The sequence below is a fragment of the Phycodurus eques genome, chromosome 6 (genome assembly GCF_024500275.1).
Source record: "Phycodurus eques isolate BA_2022a chromosome 6, UOR_Pequ_1.1, whole genome shotgun sequence".
NCBI classification, from domain to species: domain Eukaryota; kingdom Metazoa; phylum Chordata; class Actinopteri; order Syngnathiformes; family Syngnathidae; genus Phycodurus; species Phycodurus eques.
The window spans coordinates 3,052,968-3,067,749 of NC_084530.1; the positions used below are offsets into that span (position 1 = coordinate 3,052,968).

General features: G+C 46.1%; 1 protein-coding gene across 5 annotated transcripts in view; it reads right to left on the minus strand.

The window, feature by feature from the left end:
* wdr17 (WD repeat domain 17) overlaps nt 1-14,782 on the minus strand; it is a 63,338-nt gene that overhangs the window by 18,267 nt on the left and 30,289 nt on the right. For all 5 annotated transcript variants that reach the window (XM_061679850.1, XM_061679848.1, XM_061679851.1 and 2 more), the window contains 3 exons: nt 8,262-8,417; nt 7,933-7,997; nt 7,457-7,589 (listed from right to left, as the gene is read on the minus strand). In XM_061679850.1, coding sequence (XP_061535834.1) covers nt 7,457-7,589; nt 7,933-7,997; nt 8,262-8,417 — 354 coding nt within the window. The remainder of the gene's footprint in view (nt 1-7,456; nt 7,590-7,932; nt 7,998-8,261; nt 8,418-14,782) is intronic.

Below are 14,782 nucleotides of genomic sequence, written 5' to 3' on the forward strand. Positions count from 1 at the left end.
AACTCCCACCTCCGACAGAACTTTGCTCATGTTCCGGGGGAGGCAGAGGACATCGAGTCCGAGTGGAACATGTTCCCCGCCTCCATTGCTGAGGTGGCCGACCGGAGCTGTGGTCGTAAGGTGGTTGGTGCCTGTCGTGGCGGCAATCCCCGAACCCGTTGGTGGACACCAACAGTGAGGGATGCCGTCAAGCTGAAGAAGGAGTTCTATCGGCCGTTTTTGGCCTGTGGAACTCTTGAGGCAGCTGATGGGTACCGGCTGGCCAAGCGGAATGTAGCTTTGGTGGTCGCTGAAGCAAAAACTCGGGCATGGGAGGAGTTCGGTGAGGCCATGGAGAAAGACATCCGGACGGCTTCGAGGAAATTATGGTCCACCATCCGGCGTCTCAGAAGGGGGAAGCAGTGCACCATCAACACTGTGTATAGTGGGGATGGGGCGCTGCTGACCTCGACTCGGGACATTGTGAGCCGGTGAGGAGAAGACTTCGAAGACCTCCTCAATTCCACAGACACGCCTTCCCATGAGGGAGCAGAGTCTGGGTTCTCTGGGCGGGCTCTCCTATCTCTGGGGTTGAGGTCACCAAGGTGGTTAAAAAGCTTCTCGGTGGCAGGGCCCCGGGGGTGGATGAGATTGTGTTCCTCAAGGCTCTGGATGTTGTAGGGCTGTCCTGGTTAACACTCCTCTGCAACATCGCATGGACATTGGGGACAGAGCCTCTGGATTGGCAGAGTGGGGTGGTTCCAACTACAGGGGGGATCACACTCCTCAGCCTCCCTGGTAAGGAATATTTAGGGGTGCTAGAGTGGAGGTTCCTCGGGAAGTTGAATCTCAGATTCAGAGGAGCAGTGTGGTTTTCGTCCTGGCCGTGGAACAGTGGACCGGCTCTACACTCTTGGCAGGGTCCTCGAGGGTGCATGGGAGTTCGCCCAACCAGTCTACATGTGTTTTGTGGACTTGGAGAAGGCGTTCGACCGTGTCCCTCGGGGTGTCCCGTGGGGGGTGCTTCGGGAGTATGGGGTACCGAACCCCCTGATACGGGCTGTTCGGTCCCTGTACGACCGGAGTCAAAGTTTGGTCCGCATATCCGGCAGTAAGTCGGACTCGTTTCCGGTGAGGGTTGGACTCCGCCAAGGCTGCCCTTTGTCACCGATTCTGTTCATAACTTTTATGGACAGAATTTCTAGGCGCGGCCGAGGCGTAGAGGGGGTCCGGTTTGGTGGCCTCAGTATTGCATCTCTGCTTTTTGCAGATGATGTGGTTCTGTTGGCTTCCTCAACCCGTGACCCCCAACTCTCACTGGAGCAGTTCGCAGCTGAGTGTGAAGCAGCAGGGTGGCGTGCCCTCTCCAGGTCGGGGATGAGATCCTGCCCCAAGTGGAGGAGTTCAAGTATCTTGGGGTCTTGTTCACGAGTGAGGGAAGAATGGAACGGGAGATCGACAGGCGGATCGGTGCAGTGTATCGGTCCGTTGTGGTAAAGAAGGAAGTAAACACAAATAAAAACAGAATACAATGATTTGCAAATCACGTTCAACCTATTTTTAATTGAATACACTACAAAGAAAATATATTTAATGTTCAAACTGATAAACTTTATTGTTTTAAGCAAATAATCATTAACCTTTTATGAATTTTATGGCTGCAACACGTTCCAAAAAAGCTGGTACAGGGTCATGTTTACCACTGTGTTACATCACCTTTTCTTTTAACAACATTCAATAAACGTTTGGGAACTGAGGACACTAATTTTTAAAGCTTTGTAGGTGGAATTCTTTCCCATTCTTGCTTGATGTAGAGCTTCAGCTGTTCAACAGTCCGGGGTCTCTGTTGTCGTATTTTACGCTTCATAATGCGGCACACATTTTCAATGGGAGACAAGTCTGGACTGCAGGCTGGCCAGTCTCGTACCTCCACTCTTTTCCTACGAAGCCACGCAGTTGTAACACATGCAGAATGTGGTTTGGCATTGTCTTGCTGAAATAAGCAGCAGCGTCCATGAAAAGGACGTTGCTTGGATGGCAGCATATGTTTCTCCAAAATCTGTATGTACCTTTCAGCATTAATGGTGCATTCACAGATGTGCAAGTTACCCATGCCATTGGCACTAACACAGTCCCATACCATCACAGATGCTGGCTTTTGAACTTTGCATCCATAACAGTCCAGGCGGTTATTTTCCTCTTTGGCCCGTAGGACACGACGTCCACAATTTCCCAAAACAATTTCAAATGTGGACTCGTGGGTTCACAGAACACTTTTCCACTTTGCATCAGTCCATCTTAGATGAGCTCGGGCCCAGAGAAGCTGGCGGCGTTTCTGGGTGTTGTTGATAAATGGCTTTTGCTTTGAATAGTAGAGTTTCAAGTTGCACTTACGGATGTAGCGCCAAACTGGATTTACTGACTTTGGTTTTCTGAAGTGCAGCATGGTGGAAGACTGGTTAGAGTGTCTGCCTCACAGTATTGAGGACCGGGGTTCAATCCCCGGTCCCGCCTGTTTGGAGTTTGCATGTTCTCCCCTGCCTGCGAGGGTTTTCTCCGGGCACTCTGGTTTTCTTCACCCCTGATGCTGCTGCTACTAATAATAATAATCAGAACAGGAATTCTTTTTTAAATACATAAAGGCAATCCATGTAAGAAAATGCCATAAATCACACACGCACGCATGCACGCATACACACCCTGTTGGAGGTTTTACGCTTTCTTATATCAGAGTAATCCCGCTCATTTCTTCACATATCAAATAATATGTAACTATTACCTAATTGCTTAAAGTGTAAATTACAAAGTCAGATCACTCGGCTTGGCGTGCACGGCACACGCGACCGATGCGCTCGTGCACAGCTTTGTTGACATAAGGCTACCTTGTAAGTCGTATTGTATTTGTTGAATAGTAGTCTGTAATTATTCATTCATTCATTTTCCGTAGCGCTTATACTCACTTGGGCCGCGGGCGTGCTGGAGCCTATCCCAGCTATCTTCAGGCATCTTCAGACTCACATTCACACCTCGGGGCAGTATTCAATTAACCTACCATGCATGTTTTTTGGGATGTGGGAGGAAACCGGAACACCCGGAGCAACCCAAGCAGGCACGGGGAGAACATGTAAACTCCACACAGGCGAGGCCGATTTCAACCTGGGTCCTCACAACTGTGAGGCAGATGTGCTAACCAGTCGTACACCGTGCCACGTCTGTAATTATGTTTTGTTAAAAGATGGCTATGAGTATTGGAAATGATATAGGAATTATCCTTTTCAAAAAGAAAAAAAAAAAGGAAAGGAGACTGGAATGGACCAGCCGTTCCGGAGTTGTCCCGAAATTACAAGTTGCCACCCCGCCCCTGATTGTGAGGTTTCTGTGGAAAATATCCCTTCTGGTAAATTTGAGAAACAGTCAATTGTGCTGCATCGCATTGCATAGTGACGTTATGTCAAGCTGGGTGTTGTGCCCTCCGACTGGCGACCAGTTCAGGGTGTTGTTCGTGTTTCGCCCGAAGACAGCTGGCTCTAGCACCCTGCGACGCTGAACAGGATAAGCGCTGATGGGAATGGATGGATGGATAGGTGAAAATATGGCACCCGTGCATTTCAACTGTCCAGACTTGGTTTTCTATGGCTTTTTGTCCATGCGCCCTGCCCCACAGCGAACACCAACAAAACCAAGTGCAGTGTAAAAAGGCCTTATACATTATAGAACAACAAAGCTCTCAACGTCTCAGAATAAAAACGCCCTCATTCTTTTGGTGTCACCAAATCGTAGCGTACCCTGTGACTCTATAAGAAAGCCCTTGAGATACCCATACCATTCTTTATAACATTTCTTACCGAAAAAACTTTTTCGAGGTTTGGTAGACATAAAAACAAAGAAAAGGAACAGACTTTGTTTTGCAAAAAGTGACACCAAGGTGAAGGGCAACAGCAAAAGTCACATCATTTGCAGTAAATTTTCATTGAGTGGGGTTTTTTTGTTTGTGAAATTCATGTTTTGTTCTTGGAACACAGTGATTTGGCATGCAACTGATGCATTTTTTGCGCTATTAATATACAAGTATATACCTGTTTTGAATTTGGAAAAAAATATATATCACAATTTATTTTTCCAATTACGAAGGGTTTGGTGAATGCATGTATGAAATTTGCAGGGTTCAGTACCTCCAACAAGGTTACTCACCACTGCTCTTGGTTGCCTTGTAGCTACATCAGGGCCTTGTTGAACAAGATCTTTATTTTAAATTACTTTTGTTACCTAGCGACACCTGGATATGGTGTTCTTAATGGAGACTTGGATGGGCATCAGTGCTAGTGAGTCATTTGTTTTTGGCAAACCCCTTTCGAAGAGCAGAGCGAAAAATACAAAATAAACCATCTTGTCTTTCCCCAAGAATGTGGTGTCTGATAGAGGTCCCCAATTCATTTCGCAATTTTGGAAGGAGTTTTGCAATCTCATAGGTGCTACCGTCAGTCTGTCATCTGGGTTTCATCCTGAAACCAACGGCCAAACCGAGAGGCTGAACCAGGACCTGGAGACGGGGCTCCGATGTCTCGCTTCACAGGATCCGCGATCCTGGTCTCAGAAATTGGTTTGGGTCGAATTCTCCCACAATTCCCTCCCCTCTGCATCCACTGGTCTATCGCCTTTTCACGTTGTGCATGGTTACCAACCATCTCTGTTTCCTGCCATAGCCCCTGAGTCCACAGTTCCAGCGGCATTAACCTTGGTGAGACGCTGCAGGAGGACCTGGGAGCGAGCCCGACAGATGCTGCTGCGCCAGGGACGGTCCTACAAAGCCACTGCTGACCGTCGGAGGACACCGGCCCCGAACTACAAAGTGGGTCAGCGAGTTTGGCTCTCGACCAAACATATTCCACTCCGGGTGGAGTCCAAGAAGCTCTCTCCCAGGTTCGTTGGGCCCTTCCCCATCACAAAGATCATCAACCTTGTCACCGTGAAGCTGAGTCTCCCAAGGTCGATGCGGGTCCACCCTGCTTTTCATGTCAGCCTACTCAAACCAGCCCGGGAGTCCCCTCTGGTCCCGCCTTCCAGGCCCCCTCCTCCCCCCACGGTTTGTGGATGGGGGCCCGGTCTTCGCTGTGAAGCGGCTGTTGTCGTCTCGTCGGAGGGGGAGGGGGTTTCAATATCTGGTGGACTGGGAGGGCTATGGGCCTGAGGAACGTTCATGGGTACCGTCTGCGTTTATCATGGATGATTCGCTCATTCGGGACTTCCACGTTGCGCATCCAGGGGCCCCAGGGCCGTCTGGGGGGGGTACTGTCATGTGTGTGTGTGTGTGCGTGTGTTCCACGTTTTGTCTTCCTCTCTCTCGTTTCTCACACACCTGCTCCTGTGAGCATCTTCACCACCTGTGCCTCGTTCAGACCTAATTACCGCTTGTATTTAACCTCGTGTCTCATTCCCACTCGTTGCCAGTTCGTTGTACCTTGTCGTCACGTTCCAGCATTCCTTGTCACAGACTCACAGTAAGACTTTGACCCTGTTCCGATTATCGACCTTGCCTCTTTGCCTCATGTTCTTGGATACTGTTGCCCTTCTTGGATTGCCTGCCCGTGTACCGACCTATGCCCGTCTATTAAACCTCTCTTTTTGGAAACTGTCCATTTGTTTTGGAGTCTTGCATTTTTGGGTCCTAGCCTCTGTTCCGTTCATGACAGTTGGCATGTCAAGTCTGCTCTAAGTTGCTGATTTAATGTGGCTTCAACTTCACTAATATTTAAGTTATTGCTTCATGTTGATAACATTCTTCTGTAACACCCGGGAGTTCGTCTAAGCCTGCTCCGTCTGTGCCCAGGGAAAAGGCTTGCATTAGTCCCCAGCTGGTCTGATGCGCCCCTTACCCATCCCGAGCCGCCCCTGGTCCCATATTGCCTTGAACTTCGTTACCGGCCTTCCCCCCTCTGAAGGAAACATCGTCATTCTTGTAGTCAGAGATCATTTCTCTAATTATGTCCACTACGTACCCTTCCCAAGTTACCTTCTGCTCTCGAGACCGCTAACCTTCAAGTCCTCCACGTGTTCAAACTTCACGGAATACCCATTGACATTGTCTCGGACCAAGGTCCCCAGTTCTACTCCCAGGTCTGGAAAGAGTCCCCTAAGGTGGTGGGCGCAGCAGCCAGTCTGTCTTCTGGCTACCATCCATAGTTCAACAGCCAGACGGAGCGGGCAAATTAAAATCTGGAGTCTCCTCTTCGCCGCAATGCCGCACGCAATCCCACCTCCTGGAGCACCTACCTCCAGTGGGTTTAATATGCCCACAACTGCCTCACCAGCTCCGCCATAGGTATGTCTCCCTTCATGTCATGCTATGTTTTCCAACGCCCTCTGTTTAAGGAGCAGGAGCATCCTGTGGCGGTTCCTTCGGTGAGGGAGCAGCTGCGGTGGATCCGAACGATTTGGAAGGACGTCAGGGCAGCTCTCACTCATTCGGCCGAAAATAACAAGCGGTTGGCTGATCTTCATCGCTCCCCTACACCTGTATATAAGGTGGGTCAGATGCTGTGGCTCTCCTCCCATGACCTCCCTCTCCAAATAGAATCACGTAAGCTCACGCCATGCTTCATTGGACCCTTCCCGGTTACCAAAGTCATCAATCCCACCTCTGCACAGTTAAAGTTACCCCAGTCCCTCAGGATCCATCCAACGTTGCATGTATCTCTGCTCAAGCCTGTCTCCACCAGACCCAAGCCACTCCTTATTAATAAGGCACACAGCAGCCTGCCTGGACATTGTTCAAAGCAGTGGCGTGCAAAGGGAGCGAGCGGGGGAGTGTGTGTGTGTGGGGGGGGTTTGTACGGGATAGTGGCCCCAGGCATATTGAAATTAGGAGAAAACCATGCACCGCTTATCGCCTGACCGATACAGAGGACCGATACCAGGTATCACTATCGGGCCGATTCCGGCCTTGCAGTATTTCAAGGTATCGGGCACTTGAGAAAGCTGCCGATACCAGCCAATGATACTTAAGGCAAAAAAATCTGACCACTGCAGGGGTGCTGCCAAGAGGAATGGGAGAAACTGCCCAAACAAATGTGTGCCGAGCTTGTGGCATCATATTAAAAAACAAGTTGAGGCCGAATTGCTGGAAAGGTGCATCAAGTATTGAGTAAAGTGTAAAAAAATTGTTAAATCCAAAGTTTACAATGACAAAACAAACACATTCTCCCATGTTCTTATGTTGTGTGTAGAATTTTGAGGGGGAAATTCCATTTTGGAATAAGGCTGTAACATAACCAAATGTAAAAAAAAAAAAAATACATAATAATATAATATAAATACTGTACTTTGCAGTACTTTGAGCTGTACCTTAAGGTAGAACAATCTATACAAGTCTGAACAAAATAAGCGTTCAACATAAAAAAAAATTAAGGGTTCAAAAGCATATAATATAAAGCTTATGTATACATACAGTACACACACACACACACACACACACACACACCTGTGCAATTAGTAAGGCCTCAAGCAGTTGTCCTCTGCCAGTGAAGAATGTTACGATTTTTTTTATGTCTCCTGTCGCAATGCAGTAAGGAATTGCATCATCGTTATCCTCCACCATCAGCTGATCAGCTCTCCTGCAATGCAAGCATCAAACAATTTTAAAAGGGAGACACAGTTGAGTGTTCTCATTTGAAGGTCTGTAAACATGCACAATATATTTTGCCAAAGTACTGTTTTGGATGCGTTTATAGTCTTCGTGCATCGACCTTACTATACCTCAAATTATATCCTCAGAGCCTACGCAAACACGAATCATTGAAAATCCCTTTTGAAACATTGTCTAAAAATGGCCTCAATCATATTTCATCTTGTGTTAGTATTTTGCCCACCCCTATATATCTTGCCATTACACTCATCAGTCATAGCTCAGTATTCCTTGTGTCATTAATCCATTTAGAGGTGAAAATAAAAACCTACCTTTGCATCAGTGTTTTCCAGTACTTCATGGATACTCCTGGTGCGACAGCTAATGCTTTCTCCCACTGCCAGAGAGAGAGATTTACACTTAATCACTAATTCATTAAATTCTCAGTATGATTCTTCTTTGTTTTCATATCTCATCTGATGGTACATAAAACAAGTAACTTTGTTTTGTTAAAATGGAGTTCCATGTTGAGTATAAAATATGTATTTTTTTTCTTTGATTTATTTATAAAGTGCAAACAAATGCTCGTTGAGTGTAGTTTAATTAGTGTGATATACTTGGCAGAACATATGAGAAATTTGCAGACATGCACATGCAGCACCTGTCCAAGCTCCACCATTAATTCACAGTATCGCTGAATCTGTCCGAGCCTGAGATGGATATCTCCTGCTTCTTTAAGACGCTCTTCTTTACTGGGAGCACCAATACCACCCCCGAATTTAGACATCTTGACAATGGTTAATTCCTGGGCTTCAGACTGAGGGACAACACAAAAAAGAGGACAGGAAGAGTCAACATAATAATTATTGAATGGACATCAATAGTTTGGGAATTATGGAAAAAGAATGTGTCACTCACAGGTAGGGTGAAAACATTAAATTGCAGACACAATATATGCCAACCAGCCACAACATCATGATCATTTGCACAACAAAACGATATAAGATGTCATGCTGTGTTTTTGTTAAGCTTTTGACTTTGGGGTGTTACCCTGGAGCAGATTATTTGTGTTTCGGTTTTATGCCGAGCTCAGACTACACAACTTTTTGTGTCCTTCACGACTGTCTGTATCTACTGCTATGTCAGACTACCAAACATTTGCTGTCTTGGACTGGGCGATCGGCCACACAGGCCGGGGTTAGCAAATGCTAATCCCTGGATCAGACAACAAGACAAATTTGGTCTTTCCCGATTGCACTATGTCAGACTACTGGCATCAAATCTTGCCGGATCTCGATCAGACAGTGGCAACACTACAGGACATGTATTCCGATAACACCACAACCCTTCTTTTATGATCACTGGGCTTTATCTTGTCAAATCAAACACTGTCGGAGAGGCGGAACCAGAAAACATGTCACCGGTCAACGCGACCGGATACACTAATTACCATTATGACAACAACAAGGCGCCGCGCCAATGTATTGTGTGGCTGAAAAAAAAGAACAAAATGAGGGAAAACGTGGTGGGCATCACTGGTGCTCGGGAGAGGACGTTAATTCAAGGATTGCTTGAGGAATGATCACGTTTCTTTAATACGATACGACTCGCAAGCAGGCAAGAAAACGTTTTGTAGCCTAGGAAGCTATTGCTAGCACTAACGGTTGTATGTAAATATGCCGGCGTTCTGTCAAATCATGCTCTAAAGCTTCGGTAAACATTGGTTTGTGCACGTGAATAAATGTTGACAACGGTGTGCAAGTATGTTAAGAACGGCAAGCACGGGGCTTGTATCGGGGCTAAAATCCTGTAGTCTGATCTAGGCATCAGGGCGCAAAAAAATCGGGATTTTCCATCCATCCATCCATTTTCTGTACCGCTTTATCCTCACAAGGGTCGCGGGTGTGCTGGAGCCTATCCCAGCTATCCTCGAGCGAGAGGCCGGGTACACCCTGAACCGGTCGCCAGCCAATCCCAGGGCACATATAAACACACAACCATTCGCGCACACATTCACACCTACAATGCATGTTTTTGGGATGTGGGAGGAAACCGGAGTACCCGGAGAAAACCCACGCAGGCACGGGCAGAACATGCAAACCGACTGGTTAGCAAATCTGGCTCACAGTTCTGAGGACCAGGATTCAAATCCCGGCCCCACCTGTGTGGAGTTTGCAAGCATCCCTGGCCGCACTTCACAAATTATGCCGACAAGACCCCGTCCAATCATTGCGTGTTGTCGCCAAGATCACAGTCTGAGGGCACACATCATTGAGGAGGCGGGACAAGAGTCCAGGCAGCAGGGAAACAGTTTGTCGGCATGCAGGACTGCAGGACACAAGAGCAGGTCCGCAGGGTTCGGAAGCTTGGCTACACAGGAACAGCAAGAGCATGGCGTGCACTCCCAGCATCTGCGGTGTCATCAGGCAGAAAGAACGCACGAACATGCCACTCAGGAAATAGTAAATCATGGGGGGGGGGGTTAATCAGGGAACCGTAAACCCCTCTGTCACTTAATGTCCCAAAATGGTCAACAATCACCACCAAAATTTACGAGTACATCTCTACTCATGGCAGCTTCAACCTCTGAATATATTACAACAATCAGCCCATCATTTTCTAATATGAATGACATGTGTTCCTATCCTATGTGTCTCGTAATGTCAGAAAGACCGAAATTTACGAATTACAAATATCTCAAACTGGAGCTATGGATAGTCATAATCTAATTGTAGATATCTGTAATGCACATCGTGGATATCCAGAATTGAATTGTAGATATCTGTAATGAGGCACAGAGCATGGTTAGCACATCTGCCTCACAGTTCTGAGGACCAGGGTTCAAATCCCGGCCGCACCTGTGTGGAGTTTGCATGTTCTCCCCGTGCCTGCGGGGGTTTTGTCCGGGCACTCCGGTTTCCTCCCACATCCCCCAAAAAACATGCATGGTGGGTTGATTGAACACTCTGAATTGCCCGTAGGTATGAATGTGAGTGTGAATGGTTGTTTGTTTGCCCTGCGATTGGCTGGCGACCGGTTCAGGGTGTACCCCGTCTCCCGCCAGAAGATAGCTGGGATAAGCTCCAGCACGCCCGCAACCCGCGTGAGGAGAACCGGTAAAGGAGATGGATGAATGGATGGATATTTGTAATGACAAACCTCATACACCATGAATGGCAAAAGTGACATAATGCTCATTGTGGATAGGAGGTATCACGTTACAGATATCGCTAATGTTCTTGTTGACTAGGTGAAATTGAATTATAGATAACTTCAACTCATATCCACTCTAGCTATTAAATATTAAGAAGGCTTGCCATACCACGTCACACTATTGGTCTAGAAAGAGAAACGATCTTAGGGCCATGTATGTCACATATCATACTATGCGAAAAACGGAAACAATTCTGACACGCCAGACTTTCCACATCGTGGTCGTGAGGCGCTGAGATTGGCTGGCAACCAGTTCAGGGTGTACCCCGCCTCCTGCCCGATGACAGCTGGGATAGGCTCCAGCACGCCCGCGACCCTAGTGAGGAGAAGCGGCTCAGAAAATGGATGGATGGATGGTCGTGAGGCGTCCCAGATGCCAGATTAGCAATCGTGGATGATGTCATTATACACAAGGTGAGGTCGCTTGGTTGCAGAAACAATTGGCCACGGCATCACGTTTGTGTGTGACGTGTCTGTCGGGCCCAAATCGGGCTACAATCTGAGCTGAATTAGTTTGGGTTTATTATCTGGAGTTTTGTGGTCCTTCGTCTCCTGTTTGTACTTGTCTGTCATGTTTTTGTCTCCACCTGGTTTTGTCAGTTCTACTCCTCGCGTATCAGCCAATCAGCTTTCTCCATCCACTGATGTCTTATCCAGATGTGCCTCATCACCTCCTCAGTCTGTTTGTATTTAATTTTTCCCCCTTTCTCTGATCATTGTTATAACGTTGATTCTTGTTACCCGTCTGCAGTCATGTTGAGTCTGTCCACCTGCTTTTTATCTGCAATCCACCACACCGAACACTCCCGCCTGTGACAATCAGAAGTGTGTAGTAACGTGCTACATTTACTTCGTTACATTTACTCAAGTAGTTACTCAAGTAAATCGTGCGTCAAAGTAGTTTTAATACAGCATACTTTTTACCTTTACTTGAGTATTTGTGTGAAAAAGAAGCGGTACATTTACACAGTTTAAATTATCTTAATGCCAATGCCTCCTTTTATTTATCAATTATTGCTTATTTAGCAACTATTTCGTGCATGACATCACTGTTTAGACTACAACTTCGACTTCCGCATTGGGCGCTATTTGCTCCAATACAATTTAAGCGCTAGTGACTATAGTTCACCAATCAAACGACACAAGGAAGTTACATGACCACATACGTCTTCTATTGGGCTTCTTGGGCATATGTATTAACACTTGATACGCCAGCCCAGCTCATCAAAGTGCCTACATAGCGATCATGTTGGGAAGGTCGTCATTACCATTGAAGACAATGGTGTGCAACACGCTTTCATGTATTGTAGCATTTGTCTCGGACTGTCTGCCCAAACGTGGACATTTCAGCCCACTTCTCACTTTAGAACAAACCTTGCGGTGAATTGCAGATGTTTTGTTGTTGTTTTGGCTGTGCATATTAGCCCACATTAGCCCTATTTTATCAGAAGTACCTGTGAAGCACACATCTTTTGGAGTACGTGTTAATCTCATTCACACGCACACACACACACACACACACACACACACACTCACACAGCAATATCAGAATTCACACATTCACATTTTATTTAGTTATTTTTTATTTTATTGATGTTGATGCTCTGATTTAAAAACTCACCATTTACTCAGGACATTAGTAGTTTTTTTTTCACTGTGTACCTTTTATTCTTATTCAAGTCATACTCTTACTTGAGTACAATGTTTGGCTACACTACCCACCTGTGGTGAAAATCCAGTACACGTGACAGTATAGTAGTGACCTCACTTAGTTACATGCAAGTTAAAAACATTAGGAACATCTCATCATGATGCAGTAAAGTTCTACATCACTATTAACTAACCACAACGTCTGTGTAGATTCTCAGTACACAAAAATAACCAAAATAATGAATCTATTGTTAAATCAACCTCTCTGGCAGTCTCCCTCACATCTTTATATATTGTATATCTTTTTAAAGGAAGAATATTTGATACAGCTCTTGTATTGGAGAACATTATATGATATCGATAGGATCCTGATGTAGGTTTAAATTATTTAACTAAAACCTTGAACCCTGTTGCTGATAACACGCAGCGTTTAAGAAATTTAGAATCAAGGAACATAGGCAGGGAAAAAATGTGGTTCTCACCTGAAATTAGTGCAATGTTGCGAAATAGGAACATTGCAGAGAAAAAGGTTTGTACCTATGGACAGAGCGGTCATCTGAAGCATTTTCGTCATCTCTAAAATGAGTGCCTTGTTGGCTAAGCTAAATCATTTTACTATGTAACATTTCTATCAGACTTTCTGGAGAATAATAAAAATTTCTCACAGAGCGCCTCATCATCCTTACCCATACACATCTCCCAAGAATGTCTCCCTTTCTATGAACCCTTATTGTGTAAAATTTGCCAGATTTTTAAGTTTTATCTCTGAAAATTGTTGTTAATTTGTTTAGATTGACCTAAGATTACATGATTGTGTCTACAAAGAGTATTTCAACACAAATTTAATTGTATTGATATGCATTTAATTCCCCTCATTGAGCTGTCACCTTATCGTGGTGGAGGGGTTTGTGTGTCCCAATGATTCTAGGAGCTAAGTTGTCTGGGGCTTTATGCCCCTGTCAGGGTCACCCATGGTAAACAGGTCCTAGGAGAGGCACCAGACAAAGCACAGCTCCAAAAACCTGGGAATGCCTCAGGATCCCTCCAGAAGAGCTGATTTGAAGTGGCTGGAAGAGGGAAGTCTGGGCTTCCCTGCTAAAGCTACTGCCCCTGCGACCTGACCTCGGATAAGCAGAAGAAAAAGAATGGATCTTTTGGGGTAATTTGCTTTCTAGACAAAATATGCATGGTCACATTTGACCGGAAACACAACAGGTGTTGGCGGCACGGTGGCCGACTGGTTAGAGCGTCAGCCTCACAGTTCTGAGGACCCGGGTTCAATCCCTGGCCCCGCCTGTGTGGAGTTTGCATGTTCTCCCCGTGCCTGCGTGGGATTTCTCCGGGCTGTCCGGTTTCCTCCCACATCCCAAAAACATGCATGAATTGGAGACTCTAAATTACCCGTAGGCATGACTGTGAGTGCGAATGGTTGTTTGTTCCTATGTGCCCTGCGATTGGCTGGCAACCAGTTCAGGGTGTACCCCGCCTCCTGCCCGATGACAGCTGGGATAGGCTCCAGCGACCCTAATGAGGAGAAGCGGCTCAGAAAATGGATGGATGGACAACAGGTGTTACTTTTTGTGACTGTATAAGTAATGTAAATGGTTTCAAAGCAAATGTCCTTGGTAACCTTTACCCAAAGTATTCTGTTATAAACAGAATATGGTTTGTCATCTGAATATATATAGTCAAAATATTCCAGGAATTGTTTTTTAGAATGTGCTTTCAATTGTATAACATCAGATCAATAAGGCACACAGGCCACTAAAAACATATAGAAGTTCCAAACTGGAAATATTCACCAAAGGTAAAGTGAATTAAGACATCTAACTCAACGAGTAGTAATAATGTGGATTAACAGGTTTTGTCTATGATGAGTGAGTGGAACGGTCATTTTTGATCGAGAACACCAAATTGTTTAATGTGAAATTTAAAGGGTTGAAAAGAACCATACTGTGTGTGTGTGTGCGTGTGTGTGTATAAGCACGTTATGGCAAGCAATAGCTTCCAGATCCTAGGCCAGAATGTACCTACAATCCTACAGGAGGCCGTGTCGAATGGAGCATGGCGGCGAAGACAACCGAAGGGTGGAGGGGGGGGGGGGGCATCAGAGTTCAGGTGGGCAGCGGACAGAAGAGGTAGAGGGGGCAGAGCGTTCAAATTCCTGATAGCCTGATGAATAAAACTTTGAGTCGCCTAGTCCTGGCCCACAGACTCCGCAGTCTCCTCCTTGATGGCACCGCACGGTTGTTGTCATTGAGGCAGGAGAGCGAAGACTTCTTCAGGACCAGGATGATAGTGGTGGCTTTGAACCACGTG